Raw genomic sequence first — 19133 nt, 5'->3', positions numbered from 1 at the left:
GCAAAATCTTGAGACAGTTTATACAGTAAATGTTTGAGTTTGTAAAGAAAAATGCAAACACTGCTATTTTTTTTGAACAGCCTAACATTCCTTTTTCTTCACTTTCTTTAAAGGTATAACACAAACTTGATCAGTTTTGGTCATGTTTTGATTTGAAATTGAATGTGCAGTGTTCCCAATGCATTGATATTTTGGAATTAACAGCTATTCTAAGGATTGTGAGCGTTATTAAAAATGTTTAAAACACAACTGTATTATTGAGGAAGTGAGATGTGTGTTGCCGAACAACTGTTGCGCGACGAAGCAGCATCGTTTTAAAAGAATGTCGTCCAATCCAGGTTTGACTTCAAAAGAAGCTTTTGTTACCAGGAAGTGGGTCGAGTTATTTATATTTCAACACTTGTCCTGCAGGACTTACAAGAGGGCGGGTGGTTGTAACTTGAAACTTTGTCAAAATATCATCCTGTTTTTCACACGACCCAGGTAAGGTAAGTGATCACCGTCTCTGCTGTTACATTGGCATAATGTTTGTACGCTTATGATTTATGGTAGGCTATACCGACAATGATTAATAAATAAACAAACCGAATGGACGGAATGTGAGGATGGATAATGAATGAATTGCCAATCCGAGAAGGTTTTGCCCAGGTAGGCTACGCGAACTAGGTCGTCGATTTAATTTAGCCTAGTAGGCTATGTTATGATAGATATATCTATAGCGAAAGGCAATAGCTTGTCCACTCCAAAAACTGTTCGATACCTTCTTCGATTAGCGCAAAATAATTGAATTGCGCCTCCTCACCCAGCCTAATCATAGCCTAGCCTACATTTCCTCTGACAAGAATAAGATGGCGTGTAAAGACGATTGGTGATGGTCATTGCGAGACACCTGCTTGTTCATCTTTCTTGCCAGGGGGCGTTGGGATGAAGATCCATGAGAAACTTTTAACTCATTACCTGTCCTGCCCTTCACCTGTCGATAAAGAGGGATATCTCTTTAAAAAGGTAGGGCTGTTGTGCATGAAAAGTCCATAATGCTTATTCTCTCTATCATTGCTTGCATTGCACTAGCTATGGTCATCAGCATTAGACAATCAGAAAAAATGCTTAAATATTTAATGCCTGATGAACCTACATGTAAAATGTCTGAACATTGCACAACTAAGTGCATCACAGGTTTTGAGTAACATCAGTTACACAATAGTGTGTTTTCAATAGAGTCAAACAGTAGAGTGTTTTTAATGCCCCAGGAGGACATGTTCATGTTTCAAGAAATAGTTAAAGGGACAACCGTGATTTGCAGCTAAGAATCTGACACCAAAGCTGTCCTGTGAGTATTAAAAATGTATTATGTAACCTTGCTGTTAATTGGTGGTGGTAGTGGTGGTGGTATTTTTCCAGTGTATTTCCTGTTTAACAAAATGCCCTCTGGCATCAGACAATACACTGGATATCACACACCCATTAATCTTGTGCTGGCCTATTTATTTATCAGTGACACATATCCCAGTTTAGAGGAGCTCTTGCCAGTCTCAGGACATTTCCATGATATTACTTTTTCCAGCCTCTTAAATTAATTTGGCTCAAAGCTATTGTGTCAGCTGTTACTTACAACAAAAGGGGTTTCTTGTTTGCTTGACATTTTCATATCATACAGGAATATGCTACATGCTTTGTTATGGTAAAACTGGCTGCCTTATTTTATATCCTTTGCAAATACAATTCTTGAAAGTGTGCATTGACCTCAGTCATAAGTCTTTACCAAACTGTGTTCATCCAGGTATTGTACTCTGACAATGAGTCATCAACACAGATATACATTTTGATGGCTTCCATTGCTCTTTCCTTCATATTCTGAATCATTTCATGATATAAATTGTGAAATGATTTGAGAGGACTAACACAATGACTTCACCTGCACTCCTGTTTTTAATGTTTTCACTGCACTGGTGCTGTACAATCTGTTTCTTGTTGGGGATTATTGGAATAACACATTGTTGAATATCGGGCTCTATTCAGTCTTGACTATTTCATTTGAACTCTGGGCCCTTAATCTTTTGCAGAGAGAGCGAAACACCTCGTACCAGAGACGCTGGTTTGTTTTAAAGGGAAACCTACTCTTCTACCAGGAACGGCCAGCGGATCGTCACTTGCTGGGGGTCATCATTTTGGAGGGCTGCACTGTGCAGCCCAATCTACCGGAAGGCCAGCACTGTTTCTCGCTGGTGTTCACAGGCCTCGGACTGAGGACCTACAGGCTTGCAGCTGAAGATTGCCTGAGCCAGGAGAGTTGGGTCCATGCCCTTCACTCTGCCAGCCACACCTGTCTGTCACTGCTGGTGAAGGAGCTGGGCAGGCTGTATGAAGGTAAGAGGACTGGATGCACTGGAAACAATAAAACAACAGTACAAGGGCAGAAAACTCTTCAGAAAATGTCATCTTGCCTTTCATCTTAGGTCAGATACTTAAGTCTGGATATACTATCTGCCCTTACAAGCATGTGTGAATTTTGACTTTTGAATTTAAAATGAAGACTTTTATGAATAATGAAATAAAGATAGTGGTAGTAGACTCATTCTTTTGGACTGGTCATGTATCCTTATTGACTGTCATGTTTCTTTTGTCTTTTTCTTTTTGATCTCTCCCAATAAGAGGCTAAAAGAGCCTCTGGTGAATCCACTCAGTCGCCTGCTTTGACAGGAAAAGGACTCAACCAATCGATGGCCACATATAATCCAGGGTCCTCGTACTACCTGCAGGGCAAAGGACCATCCATGAGAGATGCATGGGCTTATGGTCGCAGCCAGACTCTTCCAGCCCCTCAGGTTACCATCAAAACCACCAGTAAGAGATCCCCCAAACTCTGGCCCAAAAGAAACGCACTTGTCACACCCTTAAATGGTCCTGCACCAACCTATGGGGAGTGGCCTTTGGTGGGCTCAGATACATTAGAGGATTTCAGCAAACTACACGAGCACTATGGCAAAGAGGTGAGGCAGCTGAGAGCTGATTGGCTGAGAAAGAAACGTGAGGAGGCAGGACACATTGAGGAGGACCTGATTGATCTTGGATAAGCAAAAAAGCTTAGAATTTGGCAACTGTTACATGAGGAACTGTCTCTTCCCTTTTCATCATATCCTCCATTGTTTCTCCAAAACCTTTTCAGGGAGGCTTGACCTTGCTTTTTTCCCCTCACATGTTTTAAAAGAAGAGATGATGTCATCTTCAATGTGTTTATAGCCACAAACCTGCTCTGTACACCATTAGAGAGAAGTGAATTAGCCTATGGGAGTGTTGTTATACTCTCAGTCTAAGCCACATACATTGATGTGGGTTAAATTGAGAACATGAGTGTTCATATGGCACAGACAGGAGAGCGGTCAAGCATTAGACTCAGGGCCTTTTGAATGAATAATTCACAGCGTCGCTGTCCAAACATGACTCCCCTTATCTACTCTGGTTCTCTCTCTTTGCAAGGGATTTTTCTGTTTTCTACTTAATCTGAAAACATCTATCTTTTTGTTAGGTGATAAGCTGATATTACCTCCAGCACAATGCACACACAATGCACACAAAGCCCCGAAGAAACTATTGCAAGATGTGTTTTGTTTTTCATAAAATAAATTCTACTCTAGTGGCACAAGTATACCAATTTATCCTGGATTGCAAATATGGACTCTTGCTTCATACAAACAGCTTTGGAAATAATACCTCTACATGTACATATATATGTACATATATTCATTCTAAGGCAGTACAGGACTTTTTGAAGTGTACTTTCTTGTTTATGGTCTTGATGCTGTTGTTAGACTTCGGAACATTATGGGAGACACAAAATGGAATACTTTTGTGATAGAGGAATAATGCATGGTCTGATAAAACATTAGTTGGTCCACAAAGAAAAGTTACTGTAGAAATTGAATATTGTATTGATAGCAATGTTTGCCGCACAAGCAACAATGTGTAACAAGCTTTTCTCTCCAAAACATTTTTGTGCCTCTGGTGTGATGAATTAATATGCACAATGTGGTTTGGGTTTGATTGCCAAAATGGGATGATGAAGGAAAATATCAATTACATGTATGTTTTATGCAGATGTTGTGTTGAATATTTTCATAGTAAATAATAAAAAACAAAATATTGTATTGTGTTATTTTTTCTGATGAATCATCTCACAAGACAACCAAATAGAGTGGGATAGTAGCTTTTGCAGGGCTGCTTGGGTCATATAATTAATCACTACCGGTCAAAAGTTTGGGGTCACTTAGAAATGTCCATTCCACACCATTATAGACAGAATACCAGCTAAGATCAGTTGCATTGTTTTGCAAGCAGGGCAGCAGTTTTCAGATTACATTATGTGCTTACACAATTGCAAAAGGGCTCTCGACTGAAATAGCTGATCGTTAATGCAATATCTACATTGTCAATTATCAGCAACCATTTATCCAATGTCCCAAAGGCACATTCTGTTTACTAATCTAATATAATTTTGAAAGGCTTACCAAGAAAACATTGGAGAACCCTTTTGCAATTATGTAAGCACATAATGTAATCTGAAAACTGCTGCCCTGATAAAAAAAACAATGCAACTGATCTCAGCTGGTATTCTGTCTATAATGGGGTGGAATGGAAATTTCTGACCCCAAACTTTTGACCGCTGTACATTTTTTTAATGTAAATGTAATGTTTATTGTAAGTCACTTTAGACACAAGTATCTGCTTAGAACCATAGACATAAACAATTAATCCAAAACAAAGTACACGTAATTCCCTGTGAGAAATCTTTACTGAGGTGCATTCTATGTATGTATGTATTTGATTGCACCAGGGACAATGAGCATGGAGATGGTGGTGTGAGTGGCAGAGACGAGAGAGGGCGCTACACACCCTGGGGAGAACAGAGGAGCTTCTCAAGTGCACTTTGCCTGTAAGGAAGACTTTATTTCTCAACATTAGCCTCTAAGACTGATTTGTGTTGCCAATGAGATTTTTCCATGCTATTAGAACCCCAAATTAGAAAAAGATGGGATGTTGTGTAAAATGCAAATAAAAACAGAATGTGATAATATACAAATCTTGTAAAAACATATTTAGCTGCAAAAATGACAAAGACAACATATCAAATGTTGAAAATGAAAATTGAAATTGTGGAAAATATATATTCATTTTGAAGTTGATGTCAGCAACATGTTCCAAAAAAGGTTGTGACAGGCATTTTTTCTACTGTTCTGCTTTACCTCTTGTTAAAGCTGCAGTTGCACCCGCACTTCTACCTCCAACTTGAGCCTGTTATTTGTTTTGCAAAATCCACAGCTCCCGGTTCTTCTGGTCCAATCAGAGCAGGGCTGTGTGAGATCTGACTGTCAATCACAGTCTGGTGCAGTCTGGTGCACACTGACGAGCAAAAACTCGTGGTGGTAGTGGGTGAGGGGCATGAGAGTTGTAAACATTCAAAATGTTGGCTAAGTCCCCTTAATCTGTCAGACTTGCCCACTGCAGCTTTGACAAAATTCTGTAAATGTTTTGGAACTGAGGAGACCAGTTGCCAGAGTTTTGAGAATGAATTCTGGTGTAGGATTAAAGTTGCTTAATAGTATGGGGTATTCTTAATCATATTTTTCATTCCATGATGCACCTATTTGACAGGTCTGGACTGCAGACAGGCCACTTTAGTACCTGCACTCTTCTTCTATGGAACCATACTGTTTAAATATGTGCAGAATTTTTGGCATTGTTTTCCTGAAATATTCCGGTCTTCCCTGGAAAAGACATTGCTTGGACGGCAGTATATGTTGCTCAAAACCTTTATAATTCAGAATTGATTGTGCCTTGCCATGTGCAAGATGCCATTTTGTTTATCAGCTCTAACCCTTTCTCTGGATTCTCTGAATATTTTAATGCTATTATGAACTGTAGATGATGAACTCCCCAAACACTTCACAATTTCATGTTAAGAAGCATTAATATTACATTGTTTCTTCATTTGTCCACATAGGCTCACACAGAGTGATGAATGCCCCTCTTTACTTCTAAGAGACTCTGCCTCTCTGGGATACTCTTTTTCATACCCAATCATGTTGCCAGTTACCCTAATTAGTTGTGAAACATTCCTCCTTTTGTTTTCTTTATCATTACACAACTCTTCCAGCATTTTGTTGGCCCACGTCCAAACTTTTTTTTAAACGTGTTGCTGGTATCCAATTTAAAAATGAACATATATTTTCCATGAAATAGTAAAAGATGTCATTTTTTTAACATTTAATATGTTGTCTGTGTCCTTTTTGCAGCTACAGCAGCTGTAAATAATTATGAGTTTGTAGCTATAAATAAATATGAATATAAATATGTTTGCAGCTGTAAATGAGTTTACAAGATTTGCAGATTATCACATTCTGTTTTTATTTGCATTTTACACAACATCCCAATTTTTTTTTATTTGGGGTTGTAGTTGATTACAGGATTTAGTAAAAACTACCTGACCTTCTTTCATAAAATGTGGGTGTAGCATTGCCTTGCACAGCTGATTAGGGATGGATCCTATGTCCTACGGCTCTCCAAATTGATAATCTGAATGGTGACCCTCAGAATGGGACGTGACCACTCAATTCTGATGATGAATGTCATTAGACAATGTACAGTATATTTAGCAATGTAGGCCTAAGTAACAAATGTAGGCAAAGTTAGGCTACAAAATGTCATTTGTAATGTCATCTGCACAAGTGCAGCGATGCTCCTATGACAGCAAAAAAACTTTAACGATGAACAGACACATGAAGCAGGCTTTCCATGGCAGAAATAATGAGTCAGCCTTCAGTGTCCTCTTTTGTCACTTCTCCAGGCATATCCGTTAGAGCGAGGCAAGCCCTCACAGAGAAATGGGTTGAGTTTTTCTGCAGGGACATAATTTTACGTTGTAAGTGGCTAACGTTTCTTCATTCAACAAACATAATAGTTTATACATGCTTCGTCCTCCATTGCATTATTCATTAATATAATTCTAAACAGATTTCTGTAGTTCAAACAACTCGGAATTGTAGTTGAGAACGTCAGTTATAATTGCCCACATATTAAAAAAAATTCAGGTTTAATCGGCCTCGAGCTCATAATTACAGTTAATGTGTCGGGCCAGGCCAGGTTGGGCTTGATTTTTTGGGCCCGATCTAAGCTCTAGTGCACAACACCCTGCTTCTCTCATCCACAGGAACACGCACCAGCGCACATCCATGCAAAACATTACAAATTACACGATTACAATGGGAAACATAATTAGAATAAAGATATGAAATACATCTCACAATGAGTAGAGGCGAGAAGCGAGAGGCAAATATGAAGCACAGCTGAAGATGCACTGTCACGAGATGTAAGCAGCAACTCCTGCAGGATAAATGTTTTTTATTCAGTCATTCAAACATTATTGAGGTAAGTGTTGCTTTTTCCAGGCTTTCAATGGTAACCCATTGTCAGTAAATAGTGAAAGTAATTAACTGTATATAACTGTTTTGTCATTGACTGACACCACAATGAAGTTAGTTTCACTTTGCCAATGAGTTCAAATAATAGATGAGTGCAAATGCATGTAGGCTATACTAGGTTAGGTTTTAGGAAAGCATGGTGTAGTGGAATACCTGTTCCATACGGTCTCGCGTGCAAACAGATTCCTTTAAATTCGCCGCTGACTATCAAAATACCGATGCGCTGTTTGAATTTGCGCTGCTTGCTGTTATTAAAGGGAATGACAGATGTCATTCTCATTGGTTTAAATGATGTTACGCCCAAAACACACTGATGACTGATATATACTTGTTGCGCCATCCGCCCAACGTTTGATAACGAAAACACTCCCAATGCATCCCACTAAATTTAAATAAGCTTTTCGCCAGTGACCATGCGTAGGGCCCCATGAGTCTGTGGAGGGACATTGAGATTCACCGAGAGTTTGTACCCGTCATGTGTGCTCAGTTCACTTCCTGTTTCCTAGTTCTTATCAGCCAAGTGTTGTCTTTATTTCTCCATTCATGCGCCTCTGTGGTTAGGACCTAGTGTTTGACCTATCCTTTATGTTATCATTGTCTTTATATCATGTTTGTGGCTTTGTGTTTGCTGTAAGGACTGCTTTCTAAGTTGACTTCCTTTTGTGTCTAACGCTGTCTCTTGTTTTGCACATGGGTCCTACTGCCTACCTCAGTGAGAATGTGACGGAATGATGATGGACCACCCAGCCAACAAGCTCCAAACTAACTTGCCTTTTTTGTGCAATATTTTTGAGGCAAGTGAAGACCCTTTTCGAAATGAAGAGCCCGTATTTTTTTTAACAAACAATTTTTTAACAAACACCATTTGGAGGCCTTACCCCACTCAGTGGATCCCAGGTTGAAACCTCCTCCCAAGCCTTTCTTCCAATCCAGGAAGATGGTTCCAGGTTGACCTGTGCCTGGCCTACTAGTTCCCAGCCAGGCATGCAAATGTAGGAAAGGTTTATCTTACCTTAATTTTTTACTGTAACCTCTCATAAGGCAGTGAGCTAAGAAGCATCTTGACGGTAAAACTTTCTGCAAGTCATCTTCACTTCCACTGCATACCTATCCTTTTTGGCATGATAAATGAGTCTTGCATGACATTGCGAGTCATATTACACATTTCCCCTAGTGAGTACACATTTATATGAATATTATCACCTCTGGATCAGAGGATTCAACACCGATGACCACAGACTGGGTGGCCACAATGTTGTGTTGACAATTAGTGTAACATTGTGTTGAACAGATAAAGTCAGGTAGGTAAGCTCCATAGGGTCTCATCCCGTGTCAGTTTTTCTGTGTATAACATGACGTTTTAATCCACATGACATTATTATTATTATATAACTGTATGTTGGTGTCCTAATCCAATGTTGATAACTTCACAATAAACAAGGCAAATTCTATCATTGAAAGCCAGGCAGCTACAGCGCTACACTCTGGGGGCATGAGCATGGGGGCGAACGGTACTTGCCGCACTCTGAGCAGGTCTTATTGCTTGTAAAAAAAGCCATAGGAAGATGGTGTTCGGGTAGGAACACTGCCCCCCCCTCCAGAAAAGCTGCTATGCTACAGAAATTTGGAGCGCTCTTTCTGCTGTCTGTGCATTCCGTCTATATTGTATCGGAGTTATGTACTTTGTTGCAAAAGACGCATATTCAGTTAATTTATTATTGTTCTTTTCAACTGTAGGGGGACCCCAAGAGCAAATTTGATTTAGTGCTGTTTTAATTTAGATTTGGCTTTTACAAACCTGGTAGGTTTCTAACTATTCAACTAATAGGTTCTAACTGATCAACTATTCAATTTTAGCACTGGTGGTTTTAAAGATTTATACATACAGTATATATCAGTCCAGGTTGAAGCAAAAGCCTCTCAATTCTGTTTCCTCAAATTCCTCACTTAATTGGCCCTTCATTTGTAAAACAGGCCCTTAATATTACCGTACAATGCCTTTTTGCGACCCCTTAATCTACATTTAAGGTGTCAATTCCCAGAATTCACATAGATTGCTGACAACCAATTGGAATACGTCCTAATCTGTTCAACCAATAAACACCATTCCCTCTCCACAAGCTAACAACTTTCATTTCTACTTAATTATAGAAGGGTTTAAGTCAATTCTAATTCTTTAGGACGATTCTAAGGGCCCAGCACTGTCAGGGGGCCCACAGAGAGCCCCAGAATATTGTCTGTCATAGGGCCCACATGATCTAGCAGCGCCCCTGTGCCCGGAGGAGGGAGAAGAGGAGGAGAAAGAGAGGGGGGCTCTGGAAACAGAGAAGCCGTTGATTGATGAGGAGGGCGCATGTTGAGAAGAATAATGGGCGCTGAGGAAGCAGATGTTCGTTTAACAGAGCTCCTCAGCTGGTGCATTCCCCATTACATTAGGGACAGTCCAACCTCTAACTACACTGGGTACCCCTCACCCCTCTCTCACCAAATGCTCAGCTGCAACCCTCCAAGGCCTCCGGGAAGCCTGTGGTAATCCCTGCAGGCATAGGCAAAGGAAAGGAGAGATCACTGCCATGGAGGGATCAAGCCATGGCAGGTCCATTTTCAATCTAGTGGGAGGGATGCAGAAAAAAGGATGGAGAGACCGACAGAAACCAGAGAGAGAGAGAGAGAGAGAGAGAGAGAGAGAGAGAGAGAGAGAGAGAGAGAGAGAGAGAGAACTTAAATATGGGCAGGGTGGGCGTGCAGAACATCCACTATTCTCAACATCTTGGTCATGTCATCTCTAGAATGCAGTCTATGGGCTGCACTCGGGGAAAGCAAAACCATGTGGTTGTATTTCTTCATTGAAAATAAATAGAACTATTCTGATGAGCTAGAGAGAATGGCAAAAGCGCTTCAGTCTGAAGTTGATGACAGCTTGACAACCTCAGTTGTCATGGATGGACGGATGTATTTGTTTTCACCTAGTTGTCTCAAACCAGAAGTGGCTGGGATGTGGAGAATAGGCCTTCTAGGAAAGCTATTAAACCTACAGTATTTTGTATGTATTTTACACAAGATTAAATACCAATCTTGGATAGAACCCTTCTTGGACATGATGCATGTGGATTTATTTACAAACCTGCAAAGATACTTTCTGAGGAGCCATGTCGATTGACAAGGTAATATTACACAATTTAATACAACTTATTTTAAACAAACATATGGGCATTTGTGGGCTGCAACAGGTATGCCATGCTGTTGGAGGTGCAAACAAAAGGTGCATCACCATTGAGATCATAATAGGAGCTTCATATAGATAGGAACTGGCTAAGTGTTCTACAAGTATTGTGTTATTAGTATGTTGAAAGGAGAGTTTTTATAATGATCGATAATGGTAACTATAACTATTTAACGTTTTAATAACACTGAACAAATCAGAGGTGCCTAATGTTGAATTACTCCAGCCTAGATTGTTTAATGTTAATCACTCCTCTGAAATATTGCTATTGTCTATCCAATATAAGGTGCCTGTTTCAAAGACTAAAACTCGTCAGTCAATCTGTAACTTGACACACATAACATACATGACATATCCTTAAACTCAGCGATAAAACAGTGCATAATCAACTTATATCCAAGTTAAACTTTCCACAGCTGTCAGTGTTTTTGGGTTTTGAGTGGCCTGTGACCTGTGAGTGATATGTGACGTACAGTAAGCTTCTGTCAAACAATACACCTCTGAAGTTCCCCTACAAAAAGGACCCAAATCTCCCATCTTTGCCCAAATAAGAAGGTCTGTATCTCCTTATATGGCCAAAGATGGTAACTAGATCTCTTTATATCGGCAAAGATGGCAGCTTTTGGGTCTTCTAACTCTGTATTACAAGGTCTGTATTGCACAATTGGCGTAAAGCGATTTGTGATTCTCTGAGACATTGACAAGTAAGTTGCAAGGCTTCTCCGTAGCCGCCTAGGCTAAAGCTGCAGAGAGCATGCATGTAATTCACCCTATTACAAGTTTGCCTACCATCAAAATTACTTTGAAGTTGTTATATCATGGGGCGGTGGTAGTGTAGTGGTTAAGGAGCTGGGCTAGCGTGCAGTAGCCTGAAAGTTGTTGAAATTCCCCCCAAGTTGCTCCGGGGACAATGTGATCCCTTGTAATATAGCTGACCTATGTAAGTCACTTTGGTCAAGAAGTGTCTGCTAAAATGTAAATGTAATGCTCAGTAAAATGTAAATGTAATGTAAAAAAACAGTAACAAATTTGCATAGGATGCCTTTAAGGACTTGCTAGACATTAAGGAATTGTGTATTCTTGAAAGAGTGGCAAGGGGACTCTTAGCTTACAACACTAATTGACTTGTTGACTGTGAAAAACACTGAGATGCAAAGACATGTTAAGAATGGGACATTAGTGTGAGAGTAAATTAGAGATGATATTGAATACTGACACCATTCAAGAGGTAATTTCAATTAGGTGGAGGTTTGTTGTGGTTGTGAAGTGTTGCCATGGGTTTGCCAAGGAGCCATCATCACTTCTGGATTACATTAAGCTGAGAAAATACTGCACAAGTAGAATGTAATGGCACCATAAAAACTCCTGTCCTGGATTTCACGGAAAAAAAAACCCATGCTGGTTAAAAATAAAGACGTGTCCCTTCAGCTGCTGAAGCTAGGCCTACAGAATGTTAAATGTGCTTTTTACGTGTGGAATGAGCATTGCACTCCAAAAATACAGCAGATGTACGTCTGCAATGGGATGCATTGATGGAGGTCAGACTCTGGGACAACAGTGGCGGCGGTGGTGGTAGTGGAAAGGAGAGTAGGGGGCATTGGGTCTTGACAGCCCTCCCCATATCCATATTAGTCCACGTGGGACATGGACCCACCACCGCATCCTCAGGGTATCAGGTTCCCTCCATTCCAAGACTATTTCTGAGCAGTGGTAAGTCGAGAGGGCCACCCTTCTTCTGTCCGTTACTTTCGTCCTAACTCATCCGTCCCTCTCATTCCTCTCTCTCTCGCTCTGTCTCTCTTTCACTATTCCCAAGCCAAAGTTGAGACCGGGGTTTATATTTAGCTGGACCCGGAGTATAAAAGTCTCTGGGGACTAGGCCTCTATGCGGCTTCACACAAGTCTTCTCCTCACGAGCATCCAACTGTCCTAACACACACCGTCTCAAGATGGTGAGTAACCGTTGTTTGTCCCTGTCGTCTGGCACCCCCTGTGGCAGTGCCAGTGAGAGAGCAACCGGCCCCATGGAGATAACTTCGCGACATTGTTTTATTTCAGAGAATTTCAGGGGCGACGCATACAAAACAGGCTTTTTTGTTAACAATGTGGTAGGGTTTGGGGCTGCCATGGAGCAACTGCTCAGTGCAAAGAATTTGGAACCAACTACGCTTGCTTTTTTTGGAACATTGGACATTTTTGACAAACCAGTGGATATCTCTTTAAAGAACAGGATATGGTATTGCCGTTTTTATTTAGTTAATTGAGTATATATTTATTTTGGCTGCAAGAGTTTGCATTGTACACTGAAGTCATATGTAAAACGGCTGTAAAATTCATTCTGGTGCCAGTGAGTCCAAAGAGGGAACAGTGGCAATTTACTTACAGTCCTGGATTAAGAGTTTTGTATAATGTCGTGAGAGTGTAAGAATTTAGCTCCAACAAGATACACAGCAAGAGGAAAACTTCCAGGCAAAAACACCTTGGACTGTACAATGTTTATATTAAGAACAAATGGCAAATACCAGATGCCACTGGACAGTTTCTCATAGAATAGCTACTGGTGGCTCATGTAAATCGGCAACCCTGCATCTTTGACAGTGCATCTATGTGTCATTTGTCTAGCAGATTATTTATAAAGTATAAAAAGTGGAGTAAGTAAAATATACAGTTAGCTTCACAACACTGCATGGCAGAAATGCACTTCAAGGAAGCCACTATTCACACAGTCACTTTCTGTGACATTTAGGTTACTAGGCTTCATGCAAATGCGAACCTACCCAGCAAAAAATGTAGAAATGTGATATTGACGGTCTTTATGTAACAATTGTTCTACGGTTCACCTCAGGCACCCAAGAAGGCCAAGAGGAGGACAGGAGGAGAGGGTTCCAACGTGTTCTCCATGTTTGACCAGAAAAAGATTCAGGAGTACAAAGAGGTGATTATTGTCCACACTGAGCAGCTTTTTAGCACTCTTCACAGCCCTGTCATACTTTGTGCTGGCAATTATTGAGTCAGGCTTGGGGAAACTCACCAGGAAGTCACACCTGTGAAGGTGCTACTCTGTATAAATAGCTATAGAATTAAAATTTACCTGGCTATGTCATTACATTTGAAGAACTGAATTCATCATACTTTGATTCAATTACGTCTGTTTGGTGTCAGTTTGAAAGTCAAGGACATAGTCATCTTTATGGCCAGAACTACAGAGCCTCATAACCAAAAGCAGAGATCTGTCACGTGTCTGAATCGGTTGTTTTCAATTTCGCATTGTTTACGCTCTTATCTCCAACTATACCAACTATATCAAGCAGTCATGTGATCCCACGTCTCACCCTGGGAGGTTACTACCGATGAGAATGTGGTTTGCTGGCTGGCAGCTCTGAGGTTTCTGTTACCCTGTGAGGTGCCCAGGGCCTCCTTCACCCCTCACCTTTCCATCTGTCAGTCAGCCCTCTCAGCTCCTCAACAAAAATTCCCCGTCAAGGCTGAGGAGCAGCTGAGGCAGGGAATGGCATGCAAGAGAGAGAGAGAGAGAGAGAGAGAGAGAGAGAGAGAGAGAGAGAGAGAGAGAGAGAGAGAGAGATGTTTACAAGAAGGCTGAGAAACATAGACAGAGGTAGGTAGCTGGAGTGAAAACATTATACAGTGATGGTGTAGAATGAAGGAAGGGTAGGTAAGAGAGAATGAAAAAGAAGTTAAATTTCATACATAGTGAAAGAAAGCTGTCATTAGGGGGTAGAAGTGCAAACGGCAGAAAGAGAGAAAGGGTTGACACAGAGACAGCCAAGGAAGGACATGAAGGGACAGGGGACAGAGAGGGGCAAGCAGTGTAAGCAGGTGTAAAAGGCATGGATATAAGACTTCAGGCCATGGAAAAGGTTAGCCCAATACATTTGCATTCTGTCAGAAGAGTTTGCTATGAATGATGAAAGGGTTTAAATGACTAACAGTTTATGGTACAGTTAAAAGTTCATATTTCTACACAAACGGGCTGAATTTGCCCTTAATAGAGTTACTTGAGACTGTATGATTCCACACATTACTTCATATTAACAACTCGTGTGTGAATAAAAGCTCTGTAGCTGATAGCTTGAAACATTGGATTGCAAGAAAACATTATAGAGGAAGCGAAAAGAGTGTGTGAAATTAACGCAGGTTAGGTGATGCAACGGTTATTTTGGGAACGAGGTTTAGTGTCATAAAGTGGGACGGAGTGTTCATGTGTGTGCTCCCCAGGGGGCGTTACTGACTGGTAAGGGGATCTAGCTTCCTTAAGCACCACATAGGGAATGCCTGACATGACAGTTAGAGTTGAGTCAACTCCTGGAAATACATGGTGGGGGTGCTGGAGCTCTGGTGGCGTCAGTAGGGTGTGGTGGTGTTGAGGGCAGAGGGAGGCAAGCAGCTGCCTTATAAAGAACGATATTATTGGGTCATCTTGGGTTTCAGGACTGGGAGAACTTTTCAGAGTGGGGGTTGGGGTAACATGAACACTCGTTAGATGAAATATGGCAGAATGTTCATCGATTCCTGGGACTGCTTAATAGTGTAGGACCAGTGGGTGTTAAGGATTCCACAGTAAATTTGTTTTATATAGATCAGTGTAGATTCCACAACCATGCACCTGTTCTGTTCAGCAATTGTGTTGAGTGCTTGCATATACTATAAATCCCATAATATTATACACATGCATAATTATTATAATACAGTTGCACACAAATTATGCAAGTCACTGTGAAAAACACACACATTTAGTGTAAAGTAAGGAAGTAAGGAACCATCTTTCCTTTTTTCTTTCATTCTTTCTTTCTTCTATCCTGCTACCTTTCTTAGGCTTTCACAATCCTTGACCAGAACAAAGATGGTATCATCGGCAAGGAGGACCTTAAAGATTGCATGTCTGGACTTGGTAAGTCAGATTCTCAATCAGATTTAGCTCCTTTAAAATTCCAGTTATTGACATTTTCAAAGCTGGCCCACCAGGAATGATAGACTAACCTTGGGCTCTGAGGTCAGATATGTTGCTGAGATATGTAAGCAGTTGTGTGGCTGAGTGTGTGTGTGTGTGTGTGTGTGCATGCACGCAAATGACCCTGAATCTCCTGTATGTCTGCTCCAATAGGAAACGTGAACATTAAGGAGAGTGAATTTGACTCCATGATCAAGGAGGCCCCCGGTCCAATCAACTTCACCTGCTTCCTGCAGATGTTCGGCGAGAGGGTGAGGGGTACGTACAGTAATAACACCCTCATAACACCTTTCTTATTCTTTTCTTTGATTCTTCCTCACACTTCTGCGCTCTTTTCAATCTGGTACAAAAGAATCTTGAATTGAAACCATATTTGACAAAGTTGAGCAAGGCATTCTCCCATTTCGAGACGTGTAATAAGGCAGCACAAAGTAGGAAGAGGCCATTGGGCACATCTCTTTGTCTTTGTTCTTCTTCTGAGCTCAATTACTTCCATTGCTCGGACACTCTTGAGTGTATGAACCATGTTGTGTAAATCTCGGCCTCCCTGTCTCCTCAGGTTCTGACCCCGAGGACGTCATCGTGACTGCCTTCAAGGTGCTGGACCCCGAGGGCACTGGCGCCGTCAAGAAGGAATTGTGAGTTCTACTTTCATCTTTCCTACCAACAGACATGATAACTAGTCTAGATAGGGTTACACTTTACTTAATGGTATCTTCATAAGAGTGTCATGAATGTGTCATAAACATAAACGTTTATGACAAATCACTTTGTCATTAAGTGTCATTCGGTTTTTCGGTTAGGGTTCATGTGTCATGACAGCATCATGTGTCCATGACCGTGTCATGTCAATCTTATGTATGACAGAATAATAATAATATTTTGATCAAGAGCTCATTATCTCAGCTAAAACTCATTCATTCTCTGTCCTTTCCCCAGCCTTGAGGAGCTTCTGACCACTATGTGCGATAGGTTCACCGAGGATGAGGTGGGCTAACATTCTACCTTCAGATGTTCCCATCTTGCTTTTCAAGTTTACCTAATACCTTATGACTGATCACATTCATCATGATTCATTTCTTGTCTTATTCTCTACCTCTCTCCTCCTCTTCTCTACCCCTCTACCTCTTTATCCTGTTCTCTCTCTTCTCCGCTCACAGATGAAGAACCTGTGGTCCGCCTTCCCCCCAGATGTGGCTGGCAACATTGACTACAAGAACATCTGCTACGTCATCACTCACGGTGAAGACAAAGAGGAAGGAGAATAAGAGAAATGGATAGAAGAACAGAAAAATGAAGAGATAAAATCCGCATCCCTCATTGCTCTACCTTCACAATCCTTTCTCTGTCTTCCTCCTCTCTCTCTCTCCATGCCGCATCCCTTCCCCTCAACCCCCTCACCTTATTTAATCCTTTCTTGTTTACCTGTGGGGACTCTTCCTTTCACCCTCCTCCACTCATGTTCACCAAACAAAGGCTCCAAAGACTCTAAACTGAGAGAGCAGAGGGAACCCATAGGGTGTCTGTTGTGTTTTGTCAGTGGGGACAATGGAATTATTTTCAATAAAACGATCTAATACCAGTCTCTCCATTTCACTCCCTTTCTCTTTCCCTCTCATTCTCTCACTTCCTTTTTCTCCCATGTCCTTACAGTACATCCACCCATTCCCCTGGTTAACCAGCACCGGAATGTGTCTGATTGTAAGTGTATGTGTGTGGCATTGCACTAGCTACACCTGTGGCAGAATTTGTTGGAAGGCCACAACTGTTGTGAAATTGGCCAAGGCTGGCTTGTGATGTACGCACAAAAGCCTTCTTCAGTTGACACACCTGAGGTCCGGGCAGTCCATTGTTCAAAAAATGAGAAAAAAGGAGCTTTTAAAAAAGTAAGGTCACTGAAAGTGATTTCTGTTTTTTTTTTGTTGAGGGAGATAGACTGCCCCAAAAAGGGAAAAGAACGAATGAAAGAAACATACCATCTTTGTTCTCATCTTTTCCCCTTTTCCTTCTGTGTCTTTTTCTAAATACCATCTCCCTCTTCTTTGCTTTCTACATCTCGGTGCCTTTGTCAGAAAAAACACCTCTGTAAGTAATAAAACCAGGAAAACTGTGTCCAACGCCTCCATTTTTTTGTACATCCTCTTTGAAGCTTTTAGCACCCTTGTTAATTAAGTGGAAAGAGCACCCTCCTGTGGGCATTCATATCATCACAGTGGCCCGATGAAGCTTACAGGCTGTAAGGTTAGGATGATAAATATGGCCCAGATATATTTTGCAGACCTACTTCCTGGTCCATCACCAAGTAAGGACTGAAACTCCAGCACAACTACCCTATTGGTGCTAGATAGATATGGGTTTTTATTTGTATTTATTATTTATTGTAAAGGATTGCTTATAATCTGTTAAATATTCAAGGTGCTGCCCATCAGTTTTATCATTCAGATTTCTCATACCCACTAACCAAAACTTGGATAAAATGTTCCTAGAAAACACCCAAGTGTAGCTCGAAATGAGGAAGTGCTGCAGCTGTGCCAGGTGCACTCTGTCACCACAGAACAAAACAAGCTTCACCTCCATCTCTGCTACTTCCATTTCAAGGTATTTGAGGGCGTTCAAGGCAATAAGTATTATCCAATGTGTTTCAAGACATACATGAGGACTTCAAGTCTAACACCACAAATGTTAAGCGCATGACTGTGTGATGGTTTATATTATATTCTTTTATGTACCTGACTGATACTAGAGATTCTAATCCAACAACCAGGGAAAGAAACACATCCAAAAACAATTACTGAAGTAACACGTGGTCAGTTTAATATAATTATGTTTTATTATTATTATCATTATTATTATTATTATTTCATCACAACTGTTCTTCATTATCATAATTATTCATTAAATACGTCATGTGTAGATTATCTTCTGCTGTTAAGGAATGATTCTTAATCTACCATTTTTTCTGACACTGATGTACTGCATGTAAACTCAAAAACAGAGAGAGCCCATACACAAATACATGGGAGGCTGGAGTGGAAGACGTGCCAAGTGCTAAAAAAAGAAAACAATTACATATATTGAAATGGCAAATTCAAAGAAATGTAACGGCCCTAATTTTAAAGGCGCCCGATTCAACTCCTCCATATGCCGGATGTGCATTAAGAGATGATGCATTTCCTGTCTTGCACATGACAGTGCTTTTCGTGTGTGTGTGCTTTTGTGTCCATGACAATGGCATTCCGTGGCATGGCATTCCAACTGGCATGGCATTCCAACTTCAACAAGCTAAAGGAGCAGTTCACAGTCTTTCTGTCCTGTACACCAAATCTTTTCCTCTTGGCATTTAAATGGTATGCATTGCTCTTTGTGCCGCAGGCTACAGCCCCTTTCCGCCAAGAGGGGACTAAGCTAAATGTTTGGTTGGCATTTCATGATGACTGAAACCGCTCTCTGCTTAAGCCACAACATC

General features: G+C 40.9%; 2 protein-coding genes across 5 annotated transcripts; both read left to right on the top strand.

The window, feature by feature from the left end:
* The first annotated feature begins 385 nt into the window (after positions 1-385).
* Positions 386-4143, top strand: pheta2 (PH domain containing endocytic trafficking adaptor 2). 4 transcript variants are annotated; one of them, XM_076265555.1, is made up of 4 exons: positions 386-483; positions 914-1005; positions 2064-2367; positions 2653-4143. In XM_076265555.1, the coding sequence occupies exons 2-4, from the start codon at positions 925-927 to the stop codon at positions 3072-3074; spliced, it is 807 nt and encodes a 268-aa protein (XP_076121670.1). In that variant the 5' UTR covers positions 386-483; positions 914-924; the 3' UTR covers positions 3075-4143. The 4 variants fall into 4 exon arrangements, 3 of the variants coding, with proteins under 3 accessions (XP_076121670.1, XP_076121669.1, XP_076121671.1); XM_076265554.1 differs by having other exon boundaries at positions 390-488; XM_076265556.1 differs by lacking the exon at positions 386-483 and adding an exon at positions 495-648.
* Positions 4144-12549: 8406 nt separating this feature from the next.
* mylpfa (myosin light chain, phosphorylatable, fast skeletal muscle a) lies at positions 12550-17779 on the top strand. Its single transcript, XM_076266899.1, has 7 exons — positions 12550-12650; positions 13544-13633; positions 15532-15607; positions 15821-15925; positions 16227-16305; positions 16607-16655; positions 16828-17779. Exons 1-7 carry the CDS (start codon positions 12648-12650, stop codon positions 16933-16935), a joined length of 510 nt encoding a protein of 169 aa, XP_076123014.1. The 5' UTR covers positions 12550-12647; the 3' UTR covers positions 16936-17779.
* Positions 17780-19133: the final 1354 nt, after the last annotated feature.

The sequence above is a fragment of the Alosa pseudoharengus genome, unplaced genomic scaffold, assembly GCF_046254945.1.
Source record: "Alosa pseudoharengus isolate Yale_2024_CS ecotype anadromous, Long Island Sound unplaced genomic scaffold, YU_APseudo_1.1 YU_APseudo_1.1_scf_4, whole genome shotgun sequence".
NCBI classification, from domain to species: Eukaryota; Metazoa; Chordata; class Actinopteri; order Clupeiformes; family Clupeidae; genus Alosa; species Alosa pseudoharengus.
The sequence above is the reverse complement of the archived record's forward strand: the minus strand, read 5'-3'. Positions and strand labels throughout refer to the sequence as shown.